The 22,235-nt window shown below is 47.4% G+C and overlaps 1 protein-coding gene across 1 annotated transcript in view; it reads left to right on the top strand.

The window, feature by feature from the left end:
* Positions 1-14,198, top strand: part of LOC142290494 (retinol dehydrogenase 7-like) — a 76,405-nt gene extending 62,207 nt beyond the window's left edge. Inside the window, exons 5-6 of the mRNA XM_075334460.1 lie at positions 10,331-10,497; positions 13,877-14,198. Of these exons, the coding sequence (XP_075190575.1) occupies positions 10,331-10,497; positions 13,877-14,109 (400 nt within the window). The 3' untranslated portion in view covers positions 14,110-14,198. The remainder of the gene's footprint in view (positions 1-10,330; positions 10,498-13,876) is intronic.
* The last annotated feature ends 8,037 nt before the right edge of the window (positions 14,199-22,235 follow it).

The raw sequence follows: 22,235 nt of genomic DNA on the forward strand, positions 1-22,235 counted from the left end.
ACAGGCATACGTATGCTCCACACAGACACACGAGCCATGGTGAAACACGCACGTGAGCGCAGACCCATTAATTTTAATGGGTCTATGTGTGCCTGTGTCTCCGGCATGTGAGGAAATGGACCGGAGACACAGACGTGTGAAGGAGGCCTCATACATACTCTGGTCTTTTCTTTTAGTAACATAGATGAGAAACCTGGACAATAACATAACCAGACAGAAGAAAAATTAGCGCCTTCAAAATGTTATGCTGGAGAAGGGTGTTATCAATACCATGGATGGAAAAAAGAAGAAACAAATCAAGCCAGACCTATCACTCAACGCAAGGATCACCAAGATACAACTTGCCTTCTTTGGACACATCATATGAAGAGAGCAATTACTGGACAAAGACATAATGGTTGACAGAATAAAAGCAACAAGGTGAAGAGAAAGACCTGCAACCCGATGGCTTGATATAATCAAGAGAACAGTGGAGAAGACCCTGGTGAACCTATCTTGGCTTGTACAAGATTGATCTTCCTACAGAGCGTTCATCATGTCTCAAGATCGAGCTAAAGACTATTTAAAAAAAAAAAGCTTTTGTTGGCGATGACAGCTTCAAGATGCCTCCTGTATGGAGAAACTAGTCGCATGCACTGCTCAGCTGTGATTTTGGCCCATTCCTCTACACAAAGTCTTTCAATAATGAAGGTTCCATTGGCTCCTTCTATGAACTCTGAGATGTAGTTCCTTCCATAAATATTCTATTGAGTTCAGGTTAAGTGCTTGGCCATTCTAACAGTTTTATTTTCTTTCTCTGAAACCAATTGAGAATTTCTTTGGCTGTGTGTTTCTAATCATTGTTTTGCTGAATTGTCCATCCTCATTTCATCTCCAGCATCCTGGTAGATTGCAACAGATTTTTATCAACAATGTCTTGGTACATATATCCATTCATCCTTCTTTCAATTACTTGAAGTTTACCAGTGCTGCATGCTGAATGAAAAACACTGTCACACCATGATGTTCCCACCTCCAAACTTCACTGTTGGTATGATGTTTTTGTGGCAATATGCAGTGCACTTTGAAATCGAAACATGGTATGTAATATGACAGCCAAAGTGTTCAATTTTGGTCTTCCCTAATCAGACTATATTATGGTGAAATGATGTACTTTCAACTTCCAGTTTATGGCCCCAACAGTGCTTACTGGAACATTCAATATTTTAAAATACTTAGGAAAGTTTTGAGGCAGCTCATTGGTTTTACCCATCATGAGATGTTTCTTGTGTGGCTCTTTGGAAAGGAGACACCTTTTTATAGGCCATCAGTTTAACCAGCTGATATTACTTTTCACTAAGTGGCAGTATTGCTTTCTAATTACTGATTAATTTCATCTGGTGTCATAACTTTCCATGGCATTTGCACTTCTCTTCATGTGTTCAATACTGTTTTTCCTTTCAGTTTCTCATTATTTTTTTTTAATCAAATAGTTTTTATTAATTGATTTTTAAACATGGCATAATATCCTGACAAATATACATATCACCAGATTATAACCTAACAGTAAATAACCAACATATAACAACCTCCACCTAACCCCTCCCCCCACCCCTACTATTCAAATGTTATACATTTTTTGTAACAACTCATGCATAAAGCAGTAATTTCTCATAATTACATATAACTTAATTTATGGAAAATCTATGGTTGATTTCTTTGGCTGTGTGGATTGGATAGACTGTTACTGACATTTTGTGAGACATTTTTGTCAATAGCACCTTTTGAAATGTATTTACTTTAAAAATTGGTGACATGTTAAATACTTATTTCTAGTGATGAGTGAACCTTTTCGATAAAGGCTTGCCAAACTCAGGTTCGATACGACCCTGAGCTTGTTCGTTCGGGCTCAGCAAACACGAGCATTACACTTAAATCTCGGCAATCGGTTTTCCCACAAACACCATGTTTTCAAAAATACGTTTGGAATCTGGCGCAAAGGGGTAGGAGCAAGCGCGTCATACTAGCCGATCACTGGGGCGGCTGTACGCTGCTCTCGTGGCCCCTCCTTCGCTTCCTGTGCCTCTCATCATATATGCACTGCATTCCCTGCCCACAGGCAGGCATGGTGTTTGTGATTGGTTACAGGCAGACGCTGTAACACAGGCTGAGGGACCGTCTGCCTGCAACCAATCATAGGCCCTGTCTGCGAGTCAGTATGATGATATAAAAATAAAGAAAACAATTGGCGTAGGGACCCCGTATTCTGATACCAACACAGATAAAACCTATGGCTACAGGCTGCAGCCCGTGCCCTGTGCTCATTTTGGCTGTGTATCAAAATAAGAGGAACCGCACAAGACTTTTTTTTTAACTACTTAAAGGGAACCTGTCATCAGAAATTTAGCTTGAAACCTAAAAGTTTCCCCCTCTGCAGCTCCTGGGCTGCATTCTAGCAAGGTTTCTATGCTTTTTGTGCCCCCTTTTAAACCAAATTAAATACTTTTATAAACTTGTACCTTTTTGGTATGAAAATCTTGTAAATTCTCCATGGGGGCGGGCTCTCTGGTGTCCGTTGCTGTCCCTCCTGCAGATTGACGCCGTCCCCCCACGCTCCATTTCGTACATCAGGACGCCGCCCACTGCGCCCGAGGTGCCGCCCACGCCAGGACTGCTGGTGACGTGTGTCAGAGGCACGAGTTATGGGCGGCACTGTGATTGCATTGCAAGTGCCCGCCCATAATCTCGTGGACATGCTGTCCCCACTGCCTCCAGCGTTCTGCGCAAGCGCACGCTGGCCAGATGACCCGACGTCACTTCCTTCCCATCTTACCCTGCAGCAGGGCAAGATAGGAAAGAGGTGACGTCGGGTCATCTGGCTAGCGAGCGCTTGCGCAGAACACTGGAGGAAGAGGGGAAAGTGCGGTCACAAGGTTTCGGGCGGGACTTGCTGAGACAATCACAGCGCCGCTCATAACCTCGTGCCTGCGCAAAACGTCACCAGCGGTCACACGTGCACACACTGCACAGTCCCACAGCGCATTCGCGGGACCTCGGGCGCCCAGGGGCGGCGTCCTGAGGTATGAAATTCAGCGTTGGGGGCGGCGTAAATTGGCAGGAGGACAGTAACGGACACCAGGCAGCCCGCCCCCATGGATGATTTACGAAATTTGCATAGCAAAAGGTACAAGTTTATAAAGTATTTAATTTGGTTTAAAAGGGGCCACAAAAAGTATAAGAACCTTGCTAGAATGCAGCCCAGGAGCTGTAGAGGGGGAAACCCTCTACCCCCAGACCCCCGCTTCTATTATAATCAACTACATATTCCCACTTGGACTTAGAAAATAAACGTTGCTTATTCGTATCCTCTATGTTGGGGAAGGCCCCGCTCATTCTGGTCACATGGGCATGACGTCAGCAAAGGTCCTTCTAGCCACTACCTTAGCAGAGCAGATACCATAGTTGCGGACCTGGAATCAACTGCATCGCCGGGGACAGCATCACCCTGCAGTGTGTGTGCAGTGACAGGAGGTCATCAGAGTATCTAATGAACTTTGATGACCTCCTGACGACACCACTGCGACATCAGCGCTACCGGGTGTGGTGGAGTTGTCATCAAGAGGTTATCCAAGTTAAAGGTATAAAGGCTCGGGTTTGGTTCGGGCTCTCTTCGATAATGGCTCGCGAGCGCACCCCCTTGCTCGACTCTGCATGCTGAGCTGTGGGGTTCTCGCTCATCTCTACTTACATCACCTGCTATATATGGGTGTGCAGCAGTCTTATGAGTATAATTTACTGGAAGTTGAGCAACAATGTAACTACTAACTACATTGATTTATCCTACACTCACTTCAAGATGAAGCATGTGTAATAATAATAATAGCATATTCTCATACAAAGTTGTTACTTTTTTCCACTGGTTTCCTTACTGAAATAGATCTGCATTTTCTGCCAACTCCAAGACCTCAAAGAACTGATTACCCTAGCTAGTTATTGTAAAATGCAAAATCATTGTAGTGTAGACTCTTAAGCGGGCTTTACACGCAGTGATATCAGTAGCGATATCGCTAGCGAGTGTATCTGTCCCTGTCGGTTGTGCGTCACGGGCAAATCGCTGCCCGTGGCGCACAACATCGCCTACAACCATCACACATACTTACCTGCCTAGCACCGTCGCTGTGGCCGGCGAATCGCCTCCTTTCTAAGGGGGCGGTGCGTGCGGCGTCACAGCGGCGTCACTAAGCGGCCGCCCAATAGAAGCGGAGATGAGCGGGGCGAACATCCCGCCCACCTCCTTCCTTCCTCATTGCGTGCGGCTGCAGGTACGGTGATGTTCCTCGTTCCTGAGGTGTCACACATAGCGATGTGTGCTGCCGCAGGAATGACGAACAACCTGCTTCCTGCAACAGCAACGATAATCGGGATAGGAACGACTGGTCAACGATCAACGATATGGTGAGTATATTTGATCGTTAACGGTCGTTCCTGCGTTTCACACTCAACGATGTTGCTAACGAGGCCAGACGTGCGTCACGATTTCCGTGACCCCAACGACATCTCGTTAGCGATGTCGTTGCGTGTAAAGCCCGCTTTAGACTCAGCTGATACTGCAATTAGGACAAACCATGCATCTGAAATGTGCTTTTCCCAATTCCAAATTTATTTGCGACTTGTCTTGTTTTGATTTATAAAACATTTGAAAAACGTAAGGAGGAGAATGTGACTAGGCCTGCCCATAAACTTTGTTTAATAGAAAAGTGAGGTTTTCAATTGGATAAGGCTGATGGACACATTCCTACATTAGCAGCCATTTAATAGACTGGAGAGCTGTGCAGTCTGTGAGAAAAGCTGCACTAACGAGCAGAAGGAGATGTCATGCATATGAAACAAGTGCAAAAAAATTATGTTCTCAACCCATCTGTTAAAATAAAGATAATGTGGTTGGTCAACCCCATCAACTCATTCTGCAGCCAGCAATAGACAATGTAATACAGAGGCTATAGGAGGCCATTGGTGCACAATGTTTTTTGTTTTGTTTTTTTATGAATAGGGGTGAACGAATGTATTCGCCACTATTCGGTATCCGACGGATAATTGAGTATTCGAGATATTCGGTATCCGAGGGCTAATATGGTATTCACTCCGATATTTTCATTTCTGGACTTCCTGGTGCATTTTTCCAGCCAATGAACACATCTGATGTTGCTTACCCTCACAGTAACGCCGCAGCCATTTTTGTTGTGGTGTTACTGTGATTGGCTTGGCCGCACAGTGTCATAGGGGCTATATAAGTGAGCGGCCATTTTGGTTAGTCGGTCTCTCCCTCTCTCTTTCTTACTCATCGATCACTGGTGCGGCGCTGCATGGCTGTCACACTGTAGTGGGTTCTCCAGCTTTTGAAAATGCCGGCCGCACATTATTCCATCTCGTATTCCCTGCTTCCCTCGCCCACCGGCGCCCATGATTGGTTGCAGTCAGACATGCCCCCACGCTGAGTGACAGCTATCTCATTGCAACCAATCACAGCCGCCGGTGGGCGGGTCTATATCGTGTAGTAAAATAAATAAATAATTTAAAACAACGACATACGGTCCCCCCAAAATGATACCCAGCCGAGGTAAGCACACAGCAGCGGGCCGGTATGCTCATTCCATTTGATGCGACAGTCCCTGTGTTACCGACTCTTCCCGATTGCCGTAATGCGGTGGCAATCGGGGTAATAAGGAGTTAATAGCAGCTTATAGCTGCCCCTAAGTCCAAGATTAGTAATGGCAGTGTCTATGACATGCAATCAGTAATCTATGTAAAGTAAATAAACACAACACCGAAAAAATCCTTTATTTGAAACAAAACACCAAAAAGCCCCTTTGTCACCACTTTATTAACCCCCAAAAATATCCAGGTCCGGCGTAATCCACACTGATTCAGCGACGTCTGAGACCCGATACCCAATGCAGCCTCATTCTGTGAACGATGCTGCAGGGGTAACTCCAGGTCATTTCTCACGGTTGGTGATGTCAACACATTACCGCTCTTTAGAACTTCAGTGCTGCTGTAAAGCACAACTCAGAGTAACGTCACTGACCGGCAGTGACCTTGTGAGAACTCATATCCAAGCTCCCGCAGGGTCACTGCTCCATCACACATACTGTTGCGGGGGAAACGCATACATCCCAAATAAAAGCTGTAATATCATCTATCTATCCATCCATCCCTCTATTTATCCATCCATCCCTCTATTTATCCATCCATCCCTCTATTTATCCATCCATACCTCTATTTATCCATCCATCTATCCCTGTATCCCTCTGATGGAGGGATGGATGGTGGGATAGAGGGATGGATGGTGGGATAGAGGGATGGATGGTGGGATAGAGGGATGGATGGAGGCATAGAGGGATGGATGGAGGCATAGAGGGATGGATGGAGGCATAGAGGGATGGATGGAGGCATAGAGGGATGGATGGAGGCATAGAGGGATGGATGGAGGGATGGATGGACAGGCAGACCGATGTCAAACACATATATGTAATGTCCCACCTCCCTACATATTCTAATCTGGCAACCTTTAGTGACTTTCATGTGGCACTAAAGGGTGCCTAGCCTTGTAATCATCCAAAAAAATAAATAATTTAAAAAAAAGAAGCGACGTGGGGTCCCCCCCCCATTTTTGATAGCCAGCTACGGTAAAGCTGATGTCTGCAGCCTGTAGACCACAGCTTTCAGCTTTACCTTGGTTGGGGATCCAATTTGGAAGGCCCCCGGGCTCTTTTTCATAATTATTTATTTAAAAATAAATAATAAAAAAAAAAAAATGGAGTTCCTCCCCAAATTGGTTCCCCAGCCAAGGTAAAATGGACAGCTGTGGTCTGGTATTCTCAGGGTGGGAAGGTCCATAGTTATTGGCCAGTCCCAGACTAAAAATAGCAAGCCGCAGTCACCCCAGAAGTGGCCCATTCATTAGATACGCCAATTCTGGTGCTTCACCCCAGCTCATTCCGTTGCCCTGGTGTGGTGGCAAACTGGGTAATAAATGGGGTTGATACGAGATATGTAATGTCACCTGACATGAAGCCCAGCAGTTGGTGATGTCATGGCGTCTATCAGATACCCAACATCCCCAAATGTCAGTAATAAAAACAGAAAAAAAAATAGACAGAAAAAAAAATATTTGAAAAAACTATTCCCAACCATTTCCTCTTTCACCAATTTATTGTAAAAAAAAAAATCCCCTGTAATCCATTTGGAAGTCCCACGATGACTCTGAACCTTCTAGAATATGGGGGGCTTGCTCAGGGAACGTATCCCCCATTTTCTAGGCGTGCAGACCCTCCATGTGAGGAGTGTGGGTGCAAAGAATCTGCACCTACATCAGCAGTGTCCGTGCAGCCAGCACAGCTGTTCTCACTGAATACAGGAAGCTGAGCTGACAGCCGCGCTCTGCGCATGCACCCAGCGTTTATTGTGAAGAAGGAGGGAATGCGGGGGCTCAACGCTGCAAAAAGGTAGAAACACCAGGAGGAATGGGGGGTGACTTAGCTGGACTCGGGGAGGCGTTTTCTGTCGCATGTGTCATGGTACATGCGACAGAAATCAGAGGAAGAGGTTGAATGCGGGCGGCGCGTTGGTGGGGGCCCTACCATCTTGGATGAATTGGGAGGGGGCAGAAATGCAGTGAGGCACCTTCTATAGGCTGTGCTCATACTGTTTATGCCTTTTCCCATCTATTTCAGCCTCTTCCCCAGTCACCACAGGTCACCGACAGGTCCAACATGAAATTATTCTGGTTTTCCATAGACTTGCATTGGGGGTCGAATTTTCGCGAATACTCAAATAGCGGCGAGGTATTCGCCAGATATTCGGTGAAGCGACTAATAGGGTATTCGATCATCCCTATTTATGAAGAATGAAAAATTATTTTAGCTCCAAATGCATGAATGTAAAGATAAAAAAAAAAATTGTCCCCAAAGGTGGAAAACCCTTTTAACCTCCAACCACTTGTCATAGCCGTTATTAAGTTAATCGTGTCACATCGATGAAAAGCCTGAGATGGCAACAAAGCTATATCCGCAAATGGTTTAAATTAAAGCAAAGATCATTCATACAATTTATATAAAAAAAAAAAAATTGGATTCCGATAAAATATCATTAAACAAATGCTGCAATCCCCCCCCCCTGCATAGGTAACAACTTATTATCTGTTATCTGGTCTAGGCTATAGTTTGCCTCTAGCAACTAAGTGATAGAGATGACCAAAAATCTTGAAATTCAAATTTGACAGAAAATTGTCCCCAAATTCGATTTTGTACAGTGTAGGAAACTATTTGATCCCTTACTTATTTTGTTAAGTTTGCCCACTAGCAAAGACCTGAACAGTCTATAATTTTAAGGGTAGGATAATTTTAACAGTGAGAGAATATCAAAAATAAAAACGGGAAAGTATATACATCATATTAATTTATTTGCATTTTGCAGAGAGAAATAAGTATTTGATCCATCTGGCAAACAAGACATAATACTTGGTGGCAAAACACTTGTTGGCAAGCACAGCAGTCAGACGTTATTTGTTGTTGATGAGGTTTGCGCACATGTCAGGAGATATTTTGGACCACTTCTCTTTGCACATCACCTCTTAATCATTAAGATTTTGAGGCTGTCACTCGACAACTTGGAGCTGCAGCTCACTACATAGGTTTTCTATGGGATTAAGGTCTGGAGACTGGCTAGGCCACGCCTTGTCCTTTAATATAATTTTGTTTTTTTTTGAGCCACTCCTTTGTTGCCTTGGCTGTATGTTTTGGGTCATTGCCTTGCTTAAAGACCCAGCCATGACCCATTTTTAATGTCCTGGTAGAGGGAAGGAGGTTGTCACTCAGGATTTTACGGTACATGGCTCCATCCATTGTCCCATTGATTCTGGGAAGTAGTCCTATGCCCTTAGCAAAGAAACACCCCTGTCAAGCATGTTTCCACCTCCATACTTGACAGTGGGGATGGTGTTCTTTGGGTCATAGGAAGCATTTTTCTTCCTCCAAACCCAGCGAGTTCAGTTAAGGCCAAAGAGAGATCAATTTTTGTCTCCTCTGACCACATCACCTTCTTGCAATCACTCTTAGAATCGTCCAGGTGTTCATTGGCAAACTTCAGACAGACCTACACATGTGTCTTCTTGAGCATTGGGACTTTGCGGGCACTGCAGAATTTTAAGCCATTACAGCATAATGTGTTACCAATGGTTTTCTTGGTGACAGTGATCCCAGCTGCCTCGAGATCATTAACAAGTTCCCCTGTGTAGTTTTAGGCAGATGTCTCACCTTCCTCCATGATCCTGGATACCTTGTGAAGTGAGATTTTGCATGGAGCCCCAGATCGATGTCAATTGACACTCATTTTGTACTTCTTCCATTTTCTTACTATTGCATCAACAGTTGTCTCCTTTTCACCCAGCATCTTACTTATGGTTTTGTAGCCCATTCCAGCCTTGTTCCGGTCTATGATCTTGTCCCTGACATTCTTAGAAAGCTCTTTGGTCTGGCCCATGTCGTAGAGTCTGACTAATTGAGTCTGTAGCCAGGAGTCTTTTATACAGGTTACAATTTAAGACAGCTGTCTTTAATGCAGGTAATGAGTTTAGTCATAGTGGTCTGTAGGAGACAGAACTCTAATTGGTTGGTAGGGGATCAAAAAATTAATTTGCATTTTGCAGAGAGAATTAATATAATTTATACAATTTGATTTTCTGGATTTTATTTTGGATTTTCTATCTCTCGCTTTTAAAATTAACCCACCCTTAAAATTATAGACTGTTTGTTAGTGGGCAAACTTACAAAATCAGCAAGGGATCAAATACTTATATCCTTCACTGTAGTTAGTCAGTTGTGTTGAAATGATGTGTCTAAACATCTCCTCTTAGTGTATGTTACTTTTGATGTGTTCAATTGGCCCGAATAATTTGGAAGTGAGTTGTGAGAGAGAAGGGCAAACTTCTGGTTAACGATAATCAGAGGTAGTCATGTAGCTCCATATCGACATTTGACCCCCCTTTGTCCAGTCACTGTAGTTGATCTATATAATTTGCCCATTCTGGGTGATCTGAGCAGTCATACATAATGTTTGACAGGGAACATGAGATCAGTGGTATTTTGTGGGAGCGCACGCACTTGTTTTTCTAACTGATACAGTGATACATTATATAAAATTGTGACTGGTATTTTTGAGAAATTATCACTAAATCCACCTTTTACATGTTGATTTAAAAATATTCGACTTAGATTTGAATTGATTCTTCTGCCATTTTCTTTGACGTCCCATTACTAACATTTTTCCATGTGGTTTTTTTTTCCATTTACAGAAGGGAACTATGTGAGTTTGGAGTAAAAGTCTCCATTATAGAACCAGGCGGTTTCCAAACAAATATGATGCTTTCAGCTGATCCTCACATAAATAACTTAAAGCGCCTTTGGGGAAATCTCCCTGAAGAAATTAAAGACAGCTACGGCAAGAAATACTATGAGCAATGTAAGTTAATGTCTACAAATCTCAGTGTGTCAGAAATCCTGCGTTGCAGCTAGGGTAAAAGTACAACCAGAAAATGGGAATTAGACACCAGGTTTGCATACTATATATATTTTTCAAATTGTGAAACAGTTAGGGTGGCTTTACATGCTGCGATATCCGGCCCGATATCGCTAGCATGAGACCCGCCCCTATCGTTTGTGCGCGACGGGCATATCGCTGCTCGTCGCGCACAAAATCGCGCACCCGCGTCACACGTACTTACCTGCCCTTTGACATCGCTGTGACCGTCGAACCGCCTCCTTTCTAAGGGGGCGGTCCGTTCGGCATCACAGCGACGTCACTGAGCGGCTGCCCAATGAAAGCGAAGGGGCGGAGATGAGCGAGAGGAACATCCCGCCCATCTCCTTCCTTCCGCATTATGGCCGGCGGCAGGTAGGAGATGTTCCTCGTTCCTACGGGGGTCACACACAGCGATGTGCACTGCCGCAGGAACGAGGAACAACAACGGGAAAGCAATAGTAACGATAATTGGGAGCGGACCCCCATGTCAACGAGGAGCGATTTTGGACGTTTTTGCAACGATCCAAAATCGCTCCTTGGAGTCACACATTATGAGATCGCTTCAGCGATCGGATGTGCGTCACAAATTCCGTGACCCCAACGAGATCGCTGTAGCAAAATCGTAGTGTGTAAAGCCCGCTTTAGTCAACTTCACGGAAACCATAGCACTGAATACAGTACTGCTGTTTTTCCCATCAATCCAATAGACAGATTGGTAGGACTGATTATAAACCAATGGATTTCACTAGCAATATTAGTAACATATGATGAATTCAGCAGTACGTTGTTGACACTACAATACATATTGAACAGTGACATATCCTTCTTGTATGTTTTAAATATTTTTATTTTGAAAATTTGTGGGGAAATACAAATTTGAAGGAATTGTATTATCATTGCATTAATCATTTTTATGTTCTATAATCTTACCATTTAAGTACTTTAAAAATGGGAAAGGGAGTAAGGATAGGAAGAGGAGTATGGGGTTGGGGGAAGAGTAGTGACATTTTTATTGGGGAAACTAGTAAAAGGGGGAAGGAAAAAGGGAGGGAAACTGGGAAAGAGAGAACATCTAATAAGTTGGTTGCAAGTTGAGAGAGAATATGAGGATTAAACATATTAAACAGTTATAGTTGAGGACCATGAAATATATCACATTTGTCAACGTCTAGAGGATTTCAGTATTATAAGAAAACCCAAGTTGAAGGCTATAATAGGATGACGGGCAGACCTCTGAGGGGCAACTTTTCTTCTCAACTCCTGTCTGACCGTATCCTCCCACGCGTAGTCCGAGTTAGCTCCTCCCCCCTGCATGGGACTCCTACCACTGCAGTCATTGGATGATGGTACAGGGGAAACTTAACCCTCTGAGTACTGCCTGTCAGCAGGTTTTCACAATATCCTACAGTACTTAATATACATAGAAAATTACATTTGTGCGAAATAGTCTAGATTTCTGGTATCCCAAGAAGATGACCACTTTGTGGGATACCACATATACATACTGTACATTAACATATTTGAAGTCAAATTCACAAAAATACACAGTCCTGTACAATGAGATTCATAGAAATACACATAATACATGCACACCCACATTAGAGATATTTTTAACATGGGGAAGCCAGCAGTAGCCTCTCACCTTGTCTCCCGTACAGCTTCTCCTGGGCATGTGGCAGTGCAGGCCACGTTGCTTCATTGCCATCACTTTTACAAATATGGCCACACACCATGCGTTGTGGGGCAGTCTGCTAGCAGTGACACTGCCAGGTTGGCACTCAACCTTTAATTCTGTTAGTGTGCTGGCCTGACAGCATCACTGCTAGCAGACACGACCGCACAGTGCACACTGAGACTGTTGTATGTACATCACAGGAGACATGCAGTCTACAGTATATACATCACAAGAGGGGCTGAAGGCAAATACACCACAGGGGAGGCTGGGGGCATAGACATCACTGGGGGCAAAGACTACACACACTGCTGGGTGGCATACACATTAATGGGGAGAATACACAATATTGGGGGGCATATGGCGTGCCCACGGGGCCTGGGGTTTTACTCGTCACCTGGCCGGTATTGGGGGTTTGGGATGTTGCGGTGGCCTGGGCCATTTTCATGGTCCCATCAGTGCCAATAAAAGATGAAGCGGTTGGGGATGTTGGGAGTAGTTGTCTCGTGACACCACCTGTGGCGTGCGACTATGAGGGAAGCCACCACTGCAGAGGGTCTCTCTCTTCTGGGGCGGATGGTAATGCAGTTCAGATGTTGCTGCTCTCCACAGATAGAGCTTGGCCTCAGGGAGGATGATGATGGTAGTAGTCTATAGCGCTGGAGCGCAGGGGCGACGGCAATGATGGGGACAACACAAAGGCTGCAGTTCAAAGTTCTTTACTCCCTGTGCTATCGTCGCCCTTGGAGTGCCAGTTTCCACTGTGATGGGCTACAGTCAATCCCCAATAGTTCAAAGGCTAGCACTGGTGTTGTAGACTGTGAGTCCTTCCTTCTGCGCACTGGTGTTTTTGAATTCCTGTCACTTGTAGTCCTACAGTGACTTTGGCCTTAGGTTAAGTTCCCGTACTGTATAGCAGGCAGCGCGAGTCCGTGATGGGCTGGATTGTGTTCATAACTCCTGACTCTGTCTGCTGCTGTGCCCCAGGCGCTTGTGGTGGGCGAAGGGACCTGCAATCCCCCCACCCGGCGGATTTTGATGGCGAAACGTGAAGTATTCACCACCACAGGGCTCCGTACCCTGTCTGCGCCGGTCTGGAGGGAGCTATCAATCTCTCCCCTCAGTGACCGTGTAAACTCCTGTGTCTCACAGGTTCCACCGGTAATCTCCTACTTCCTCCTCTGTAGCTGTTGCGTGCTCAGGACCAAGATCCCGGCTCAACTTCCTACCCCGACTTCTCCCCGGAATTCTCCATAAGTGTCTGTGTTGCTCCTCAATCCCCTGTGTGTCGCTCCTCCCCCCAGGTCCTCTGGTCTAGTGGGTGGAAGGCCCCATAAAGGCGGCCGTCCTTAAAGACACTACCCTAGCCAGGTCCCAGTGGAAGGGGAACTAACTAGTCAGTGAGGGTGCCAGGTGATGAACCTACACTCACCTAATTTTGATGATTAATTCTGAGGATAGTCCATCAACACGTTATTGGTAGACAACCGCTTTTTAGAGTCCATTTTGCTGTTGCCCTTATAGTTTTACAATAAGGTTAAGGTTTCACAAGCCTTATCCAGAAATACATGTGTCGTTTGTATAAACTAATAGAAAAATATGATATATAATATTAATAGAATAACATTTTTACTCATTTATCTACAGTTGGGAATGGTCTAAAGTCTTTAATGGGAACAGCAAGTCCCAGGATTTATAAGGTTCCAAATTGTATGGAACACGCTTTGACCGCTGTGCATCCTTGGACAAGATATGCTCCAGGCTGGGACGTCAAGCTCTACTACATCCCTGTATCATACCTCCCTACAGTGTTATCTGACTATTTGCTGTGTCGCTCTGCACCCAAACCATCCAGCAATGAAAGACCAAGTAAAGCATAACCAAATGTGGATTCAAAATAAAAATGTTTTTTATCTCTAACTCGTATTTCATAATACATATCTTCGAGAAATGTGTCTAATAAATGTGAAGCCCCACAAGTGCAGTGTCGGTGCATTACCTTCAGGGACTCCACTCGGCTGGGTCCTGTCACAGATAGGAAATCTTCTATTTGTCGTGACGCCACTCTCAGAATTGCGGTCAGTGGGGACCGCCACTGCAGGTTAGGGGTGCCTGGGGCTGATGGTATGTGCAGTCAGGTGTAGTAGCCTCCTGAGAGTGAGGCATGCCCCAGGGTCCTGTGTAGATGTGTAGAACTACAAGGCGCAGAATAACTCCACACAAGCAGGATGTCTTTCAGGGGTTTTACTCACAGTTGATGGCAGGGTGAGTAACCCGGGCGTAGCTGGGATGAACCAGGCTGGAACCAGGTGTCCTTCGGGCTGACTGATGAGGGTGACTACCGACTCGCCTTCCTTAGCCCTTTGTGTTTGGGGTAACCCCGACTTTTAGTCCCTATGGGGGTCACCCAGGGAAGTTGCTGAAGCCTCTCTCCCCTTCGTTTGTCCGTTTGCTTGTAGCCTGGGCCAGGACACTCCAGCTGCTTGCCTCCTGTGAACTATGGGCCCTAACTGTGGCGACGTGGCTGCGGACTTTGTAGTGTGATCTTGGGGGTGTAAAGTACCCCCTCAAGCAGGTTTGGCAAGGAAAGGTGGATCTATCCCTGCACTGGGACCTACTACCCGTTTGGGCCTGGTAACTCCCTAGCAGTCTCCTTACTTCCCACTCCGTGCTCTCTCTTTAGCTGAAGATGGATTTCGGGTAGCACTCCTAGGTGACCGTTCTCCCCCGTCGGTAGCCACTGCGCGGGCACTGTTAGACTGCAACAGCCCCAGGGGTCTGCTCCTCTCTGAGCTCCCTGGACTCTGCACTAAACCGGCTCACTGCTCCTCCTCTCCTGTTCTTGCCTACGCCACCTAGCAACCAGGCTCTCTTACCACACCCCTTGAGTGGAGATGGAGGCTTTTGGCCCCCTCCACTATTCCAGTGGAGGTGAAGGCTTTGCCCCCTCCTGGGATCCCCAGGGGTCCTCTCAAAGGTACATGTGTGAGACCTGATCACTATGCGCCTGTGTAGTCACACCTCGGTCAGCCTTCTGGATTACCTGTATTGTACTGTCCCCAGCATGGGTGCAGTACTCAGTGGTGCCTGACTAGGTCAGGGGCGCCACATAAAGTGTAACATTCAGTTCTCATTGAGGCTTTGGAGTGTTATTAGTAACTAGAAGGTGGCCAGATTCTAACGTATCGGGTAGTCTAGAATGTGTATGTAGGTTAGCAGATTGAATGAATAATAAAGGGCCATTTACATGCTGCGACATCGCTAATGATATATCGTCTGGGTCATAGTGTTTGTGAGGCACATCCGGCGTCGTTAGCGACATCGCAGCATGTGACAGGCTGGAGCGACCTTAAACGATCGCAAAAAAGACAAAAATCGTTTGTATATGAGAGGTCGTTCATTTACCAAAAATCGTTGTCTGGTAAGTAGCGATGTTGTTCCTCATTCCTGCGGCACCACACATCGCTATGTGTGACACCGCAGGAGCGACGAACATCTCCTTACCTCCGTCCACCGGCAATGAGGAAGGAAGGAAGTGGGAGGCATGTCCCGGCCGCTCATCTCTGCCCCTCCTCTGCTATTGGACGGCTGCCGTGTGACGTCGCTGTGACACCGCACGAACCGCCTGTGACGCCCTGACCTAGCCAGGAGGTCACAGACACAACACCATACACACCCCTTCTGTAATACTATTGTATGTACTGAGGATTTCGATTGCGTTAGGGCAATGACAACCAGAGACGAGTTCTTGGTGCAAGAACGTTTATAATATGCAACCGACAATATGTACATAAACAGAACAAAAACACAGTAGAACATAAACACAGGAAATACCTTCCAGGATCGGAGCGAAGGGGAATTCCCGGGGCCACGCACCGGACTCCCCCAGGGAGACCACCAAGAGCGAACCCCTATACAGGGACTGTCTGGCAATCACCCCAGAAGGCCTAAATGCGCAGCAGCCGGGACACAAAGGGCAATAGGTATAGTCCAAATTGTCCGTACGTGATGAGAGTCCAGAGTGGTTACGAAACGGAAGGAACCGGGCAGAAGTGCCGACCAAAGACGGCAGACGAAGTCCGGGCACAGCTTGATGAGACCAGGTGAAGTCCAGAGTCGATGTCGGTTGTTTTTCAAGAGGATCCAAATATCAATCAGGAACCAAGAGCAGCAGGGCAGGAGTACACAGGAAGCAGTATACTCAGGCAACTGGACTAAGCTTAGGGGCGGCTTTTAAACAGATGGACAGGAAGTAGGGCAACAGAACAGAAAACTCCATGTTAACAAAGGGCAAGCTTCTTTAAAAGAAAACTGGAAATCCCAGAACTCTGACACCTTCCTTGGACAGGTCACACCAGTCAAACATTAAACCCTTGTTGCCGCCCTCCAGGGTTGATGTCCACACCAGGTGGGGCGGAGCCAGGTGGTTGGCCCCGCCCACCGAGGAGTTCACAGGCTGGAGGCGGGAAAAACACAACAGTGCAGTTCAGTTCAGTGAAGTGGAAGGAAAGGAGTGAGAACTGTTGGTGTCTGGGTCAGAGCCCGGGCACGTCCAGCAAGGTCGACAGACGGTGGTGGCCGTCTGCAGGAGTTGGCGAAGGTCAGCGGAACCGTAGGACCGGGGTCGGGCGGTGGCCCGCCGGTACCAAACAGGGGAGCAGATTGGAGCCAAGCACCAGGCAGGGTACTCAGACCCCGGGGTCTAGGGTTTAACTAGGCTTAAAGCCAACCTTTAGTCAAATTTCCTGATTGCGGTCTGGACCTCGGGTTCATTCCCACCCAAGTCCTGATTGAAGGCAACAGCCCAACCGTTCCGGTTAAGTGCCACTGCCAAGGGCCAGAGATCCAAAGGGCCAGCGTCTGCGGGCAAACGGGTTCCTCCGGCATGTATACGCCGGGGAGAGGACTCCCGGTGCCCAGGCATTGGAGTCAAGACACAAAACACATATGCAGGGAACGACAGCCACCATCAACCCGTCCAGGGAGAACACCGCAGCTGGCTGCGGGCCCCGTCCATCCAGCCGTTTGGTTTACCAGAGACTCTGTGCATCTGTGTCTGAGTGAGTACACCAGTGCCATCCGGCACCGCGCTGCGCTGCACCGCAGCCCTGCACCCTGCCAAAACCCATTCTACGGGAACCCAACCTCCTACCGGGCCCCGGGACCAACAGCCCGTACCCACGGAGGGGTCAACACCTAGCTGCTCCCCGCCATCGCTCCCGGGAACCCCATCACCAGCAGCGGTGGTGCCCACCGTCACCACAACCCGTGGGTGGCGTCACGAACACTCCATCCATCCCAAAAATCCAACTCCCCTCCCTTTTCACTCGTGGGCGAGGAGCGCTGCTCGAGCCCAGGGTCCAGCCCGCTCGAGCCACCGAGGAGAAGGTACCGGATCCGAGCGCGATCTCCTCGAGCAGCCCCCGTGACGGGGAAAGCTAGCCCCCGCCCTCGACACGCCCCCTTAGAAAGGAAGTGCATCACCGGCCAGAGCAACGTTGCAGGCCAGGTAAGTCCGTGTGATGAATGTTAGCGATGTTGTGCACCACGGGCAGCGATTTGCCCGTGACGCACAACCGACGGGGGCGGGTACACTCGCTAGCAATATCGGTACCGATATCACAGTGTTTAAAGTACCCTTTAGGTAATGAATGGACTGGATGAGTTTGGTTTAATTTAGTATTCTTATAATTGTTTATTGGTTTTAAAATGACAAACAGAAGAAACAGTTTTAATAGATGAGGCTAATGTTTAATAATGTCCATGGCTTGTAATGAAAGAAGGCCATGAACAGTGTAACGTTAGTTAAAAATATGCTGATGCTGTGATGTGGCCCAATGCTGGTATATGCCCCCATCATGGTGCAGCCACCATCCTGACATGTGCCCCCATCCTGCGGGGTAATGAGTGCGGGGGGGTAGTGGAGCCGAGCGGGTCCATGGCGCTGAGGACGTCAGTGCCGGGGACTGCATGGCTGGGGACAGGTGACTGTGTGTGTGTGTGTGTGTGTGTCAGAGGCAAGCGGTGTGTGTGTGGCTGAGTGGAGTAATGTGTGAGGCGGGCGGAGGCGAGGGGCGGGTGTGGCCGAATGGGGTAATGTGTGCGGGGGGGTGGAGGCGATTGGCGGGTGGAGCCGAGTGGGGTAATGTGTGCGAGGGGGAGGAGGCGAGCGGTGGGTATGTGTCGGCTGGGTTGCCGGTGTGGGCTCCCGGGGGTGCAGCACTCACCGGGGAGTCGGGGCTCCATGTGGGTGCGGTGAAAAGTGTCGGGCGTTGTCCTGTTGGCCCGTAGTTCGGGCTGTTCAGTTAGCTGAGCCGTTGGTCGCAGGCTCTTTAGCGTACACGGTGTGGTGACGGTTGTCACTGTAATTACGTCATTTTGGAGCAAGACAGAATAAGGCAATTATATATATACGATATATATAGATAAATAGTGATGAGTGAGCACTAAAATGTTCAAGTGTTCATTACTCAAGCCGGGCAATTTCTAATGTTTGGGTGTTCATCTCAAGTAACGACTAACAAACATAATGGAAGTCAGTGGGAAACTCAAGCATTTTTCCAGCAGGCCCCAGGGACTTTTTTTTTTAACTATTTTTATGCTTTGCTTTTGCATGTGTGACGCCCTGGACTGGCCAGGTAGTCACAGACAGGCCCTTGCACAAACACCTGTCCCCCTAAAAAGGTAACAGCAGCCAACCTAAAAACCCTAGTCACCTCCCTCAGTGCTTAATGAACACACCAGGGGCGGAGCCAGGCAGTTGGCCATGCCCACCGAGAAGTTCAGAAGGCCTGAGGCAGGAAAAGTTGAGGGCAGTTGAGTTGAGTAGCGGAGAAGTCAAGTTCAGTGAGTGGAGTAGGAGAGTTGAAGTGCAGCAGACCTGTGCCCAGGTCTGCCGCAGACTGACAACAGGTGTGAGGGTCGTAGCCCGCACACCTTGGCTAGGAGGCATACGGTGGCCTAGCCTGCAGGAGCCGGAAAGACAGCTCGGTGGAACCGTGGTGGACCAGGACAGGGTAGTGGCCCGCCGGTACCGACCCGGGGAACTGACGGGAAACCGGAGCACACAGGGGGGTACTCAGACCCTGAAACGAGGTTCAGAATCCACTGGACTGAGTTAATTCACTGTTTGCGGTCTGGACTATAGGTCCTTTCCCACCCAAGTCCCGACTGAAGACAACAGCCCACCGAGAGGGATAGAAAGCCACCGCACAGGCAGAGAGATCCCACGGGCCAGCGTCTGCGGGCACATGGCCACAGCTCCTGGGGACACAGACTCTGCAATTCAGCTTTAACGTCTATACAAAGACAAATACAGCATTAACCCCGGAGGGTCTAGGAGCACAAACTCATTTTATGAGCCCACTCATAAGACACATGCATTCATCACTTTAAGGATCTTCCTGCACTTCTATACAGGCGATTAATTTTCCCTAACTGCCCAGGAAGGACAGAATATTCCTACCCTGAACTCCACTGTGGAGGGAACAGGAAAAGCCTCACCGTATTGCCATTTTTTTTTTATTTCTGTACGAACGTCTATATACATATGCCTATGAGTAAGGAGGCTACTGTCAATCATTAAAGGAACCCCCAAAAAACACTTTTTTTCATAGTAATTTAGCGACTAATGTGATCAAGGTCCTGGAGGACCGAACAGTTATTGTCGCAAAATTGTCGCAAGTGTCACATGTCTTTCAATTATTGCTATCTTGCCTTCTGTATTAAAAATCTATTAGCATTGAGAAAAAGAGTTATATCTTTATTCATTCTTGCCCATTGCGAGTGTAGTGTTATATTTATATATGATTTTTCAGGGATTTTTTCCTCTTACACTAGCGCCTCCCCCATACTTCTAATTCTAAAGGTCCAGTCACACTAAGCAACTTACCAGCGATCCCAACAACGATAGGGATCGCTGGTAAGTTGCTAGGAGGTTGCTGGTGAGCTGTCACACTGCGACGCTCCAGCGATCCCACCAGCAACCTGACCTGGCAGGGATCGCTGGAGCGTGGCTACACCAGTTGCTGGTGAGCTCACCAGCAACCAGTGACCAGCCCCCAGTCTCCTAGTTACAGCACACATCAGGTTAATTAACCCGATGTGTGCTGCAGCTAAATGTGCACAGAGCAGGGAGCAGCGCACAATGCTTAGCGCTGGCTCCTTGCTCTCCTAGTTACAGCACACATCGGGTTAATTGCCTGATGTGTGCTGCAGCTACATGTGCACAGAGCAGGAGCCGGCAGCACAGGCAGTGAGAGCGGAGGAGGCTGGTATCAAAGGTAAATATCGGGTAACCAAGGACAGGGCTTCTTGGTTACCCGATGTTTACATTAGTTACCAGCCTCAGCAGAAGCTGGCTCCCTGCTGCCTGCACATTAGTTGTTGCTGTCTCGCTGTCACACACAGCGATCTGTGCTTCACAGCAGGACAGCAACAACTAAAAAATGGCCCAGGACATTCAGCAACAACCAACGACCTCACAGCAGGGGCCAGGTTGTTGCTGGATGTCACACACAGCAACATCGCTAGCAACGTCACAAAAGTTGTTCGTTACCAGCGATGTTGCTAGCGATGTTGCTTAGTGTGATGGGGCCTTAAGTGTGTGCACACTATTTTCTTATCTTTGCTTTGATAATGCGGCTGAGCCACCCGGCAATACTGCATTGCCCAGCACTGCTATCTATTAACTTCTCTAGCTCTGCTAGATCTTGTTTCTAGTGATGAGCGAGTACTAAAAAGCTCGGGTGCTCGAAGCTCGGGCCGAGCCTCCCAAGATACTCGTGTACTCGGCCCGAGCAACGAGCCCAATGTTATCCTATGGGAGACCCGAGTATTTTTGTGAAATGACCCCCCGGCAGCATGGAGAAACCCTAAAAATGTCACAAAAGTCTCAGAAGAGTGCTCAAATGACATGGCAACAGCATGGGGAAGACCCCTTGAAGCATTTATCACTGAAAAGTCACAGCTGTGAACAATTTTGTCCGCGTTTTACGCCATTTTTACGGACTCACCAGAAAACCTTCCAAAATGACCCCAAAATGATTTTTCATGGCGGAAATGTTAAGGGCACATACCCAATAGTGAGATAGAGCTGGTGTATGTTGCTTTTTGAGATTAATACATGAAAGATTTTACGTGAAAACATTGTGTGGCACTCCGATGTCCCTGAGAAGAGACGTACATGAAGGCCTCTTGAGTCTAATGTGCCCATTTTGAGGAAGTGAGTCTTTGTAGTATTTTCCTTTGCCATGGCAGTCCAAAATTGTGAGGTTCACCAATGCCCCTGCATACAGACGTGCATGATGGCCTGTAAACCTGAAGTGCCCATTGTAAGGAAGTGGGTCTATTGTAGTATAGCCCTTAGGCAGGGCAGCCAAAAATTGGGAGGCTCCACGTTGTCCCTGGGTAGAGACGTGCATGAGGGCCTCAAAACATTAAGTGTCCATTGTCAGGAAGTGGGTGTATTATAGTATAGCCCTTAGGCAGGGCAGCCAAAAATTGGGAGGCTCCACGTTGTCCCTGGATAGAGACGTGCATGATGGCCTGTAAACCTGAAGTGCCCATTGGAAGGAAGTGGGTCTATTGTAGTATAGCCCTTAGGCAGGGCAGCCAAAAATTGGGAGGCTCCACGTTGTCCCTGGGTAGAGACGTGCATGAGGGCCTCAAAACATTAAGTGTCCATTGTCAGGAAGTGGGTGTATTATAGTATAGCCCTTAGGCAGGGCAGCCAAAAATTGGGAGGCTCCACGTTGTCCCTGGGTAGAGACGTGCATGAGGGCCTCAAAACATTAAGTGTCCATTGTCAGGAAGTGGGTGTATTATAGTATAGCCCTTAGGCAGGGCAGCCAAAAATTGGGAGGCTCCACATTGTCCCTGGATAGAGACGTGCATGATGGCCTGTAAACCTGAAGTGCCCATTGGAAGGAAGTGGGTCTATTGTAGTATAGCCCTTAGGCAGGGCAGCCAAAAATTGGGAGGCTCCACGTTGTCCCTGGGTAGAGAC

This window comes from Anomaloglossus baeobatrachus, chromosome 2 (genome assembly GCF_048569485.1).
Source record: "Anomaloglossus baeobatrachus isolate aAnoBae1 chromosome 2, aAnoBae1.hap1, whole genome shotgun sequence".
NCBI lineage: Eukaryota > Metazoa > Chordata > Amphibia > Anura > Aromobatidae > Anomaloglossus > Anomaloglossus baeobatrachus.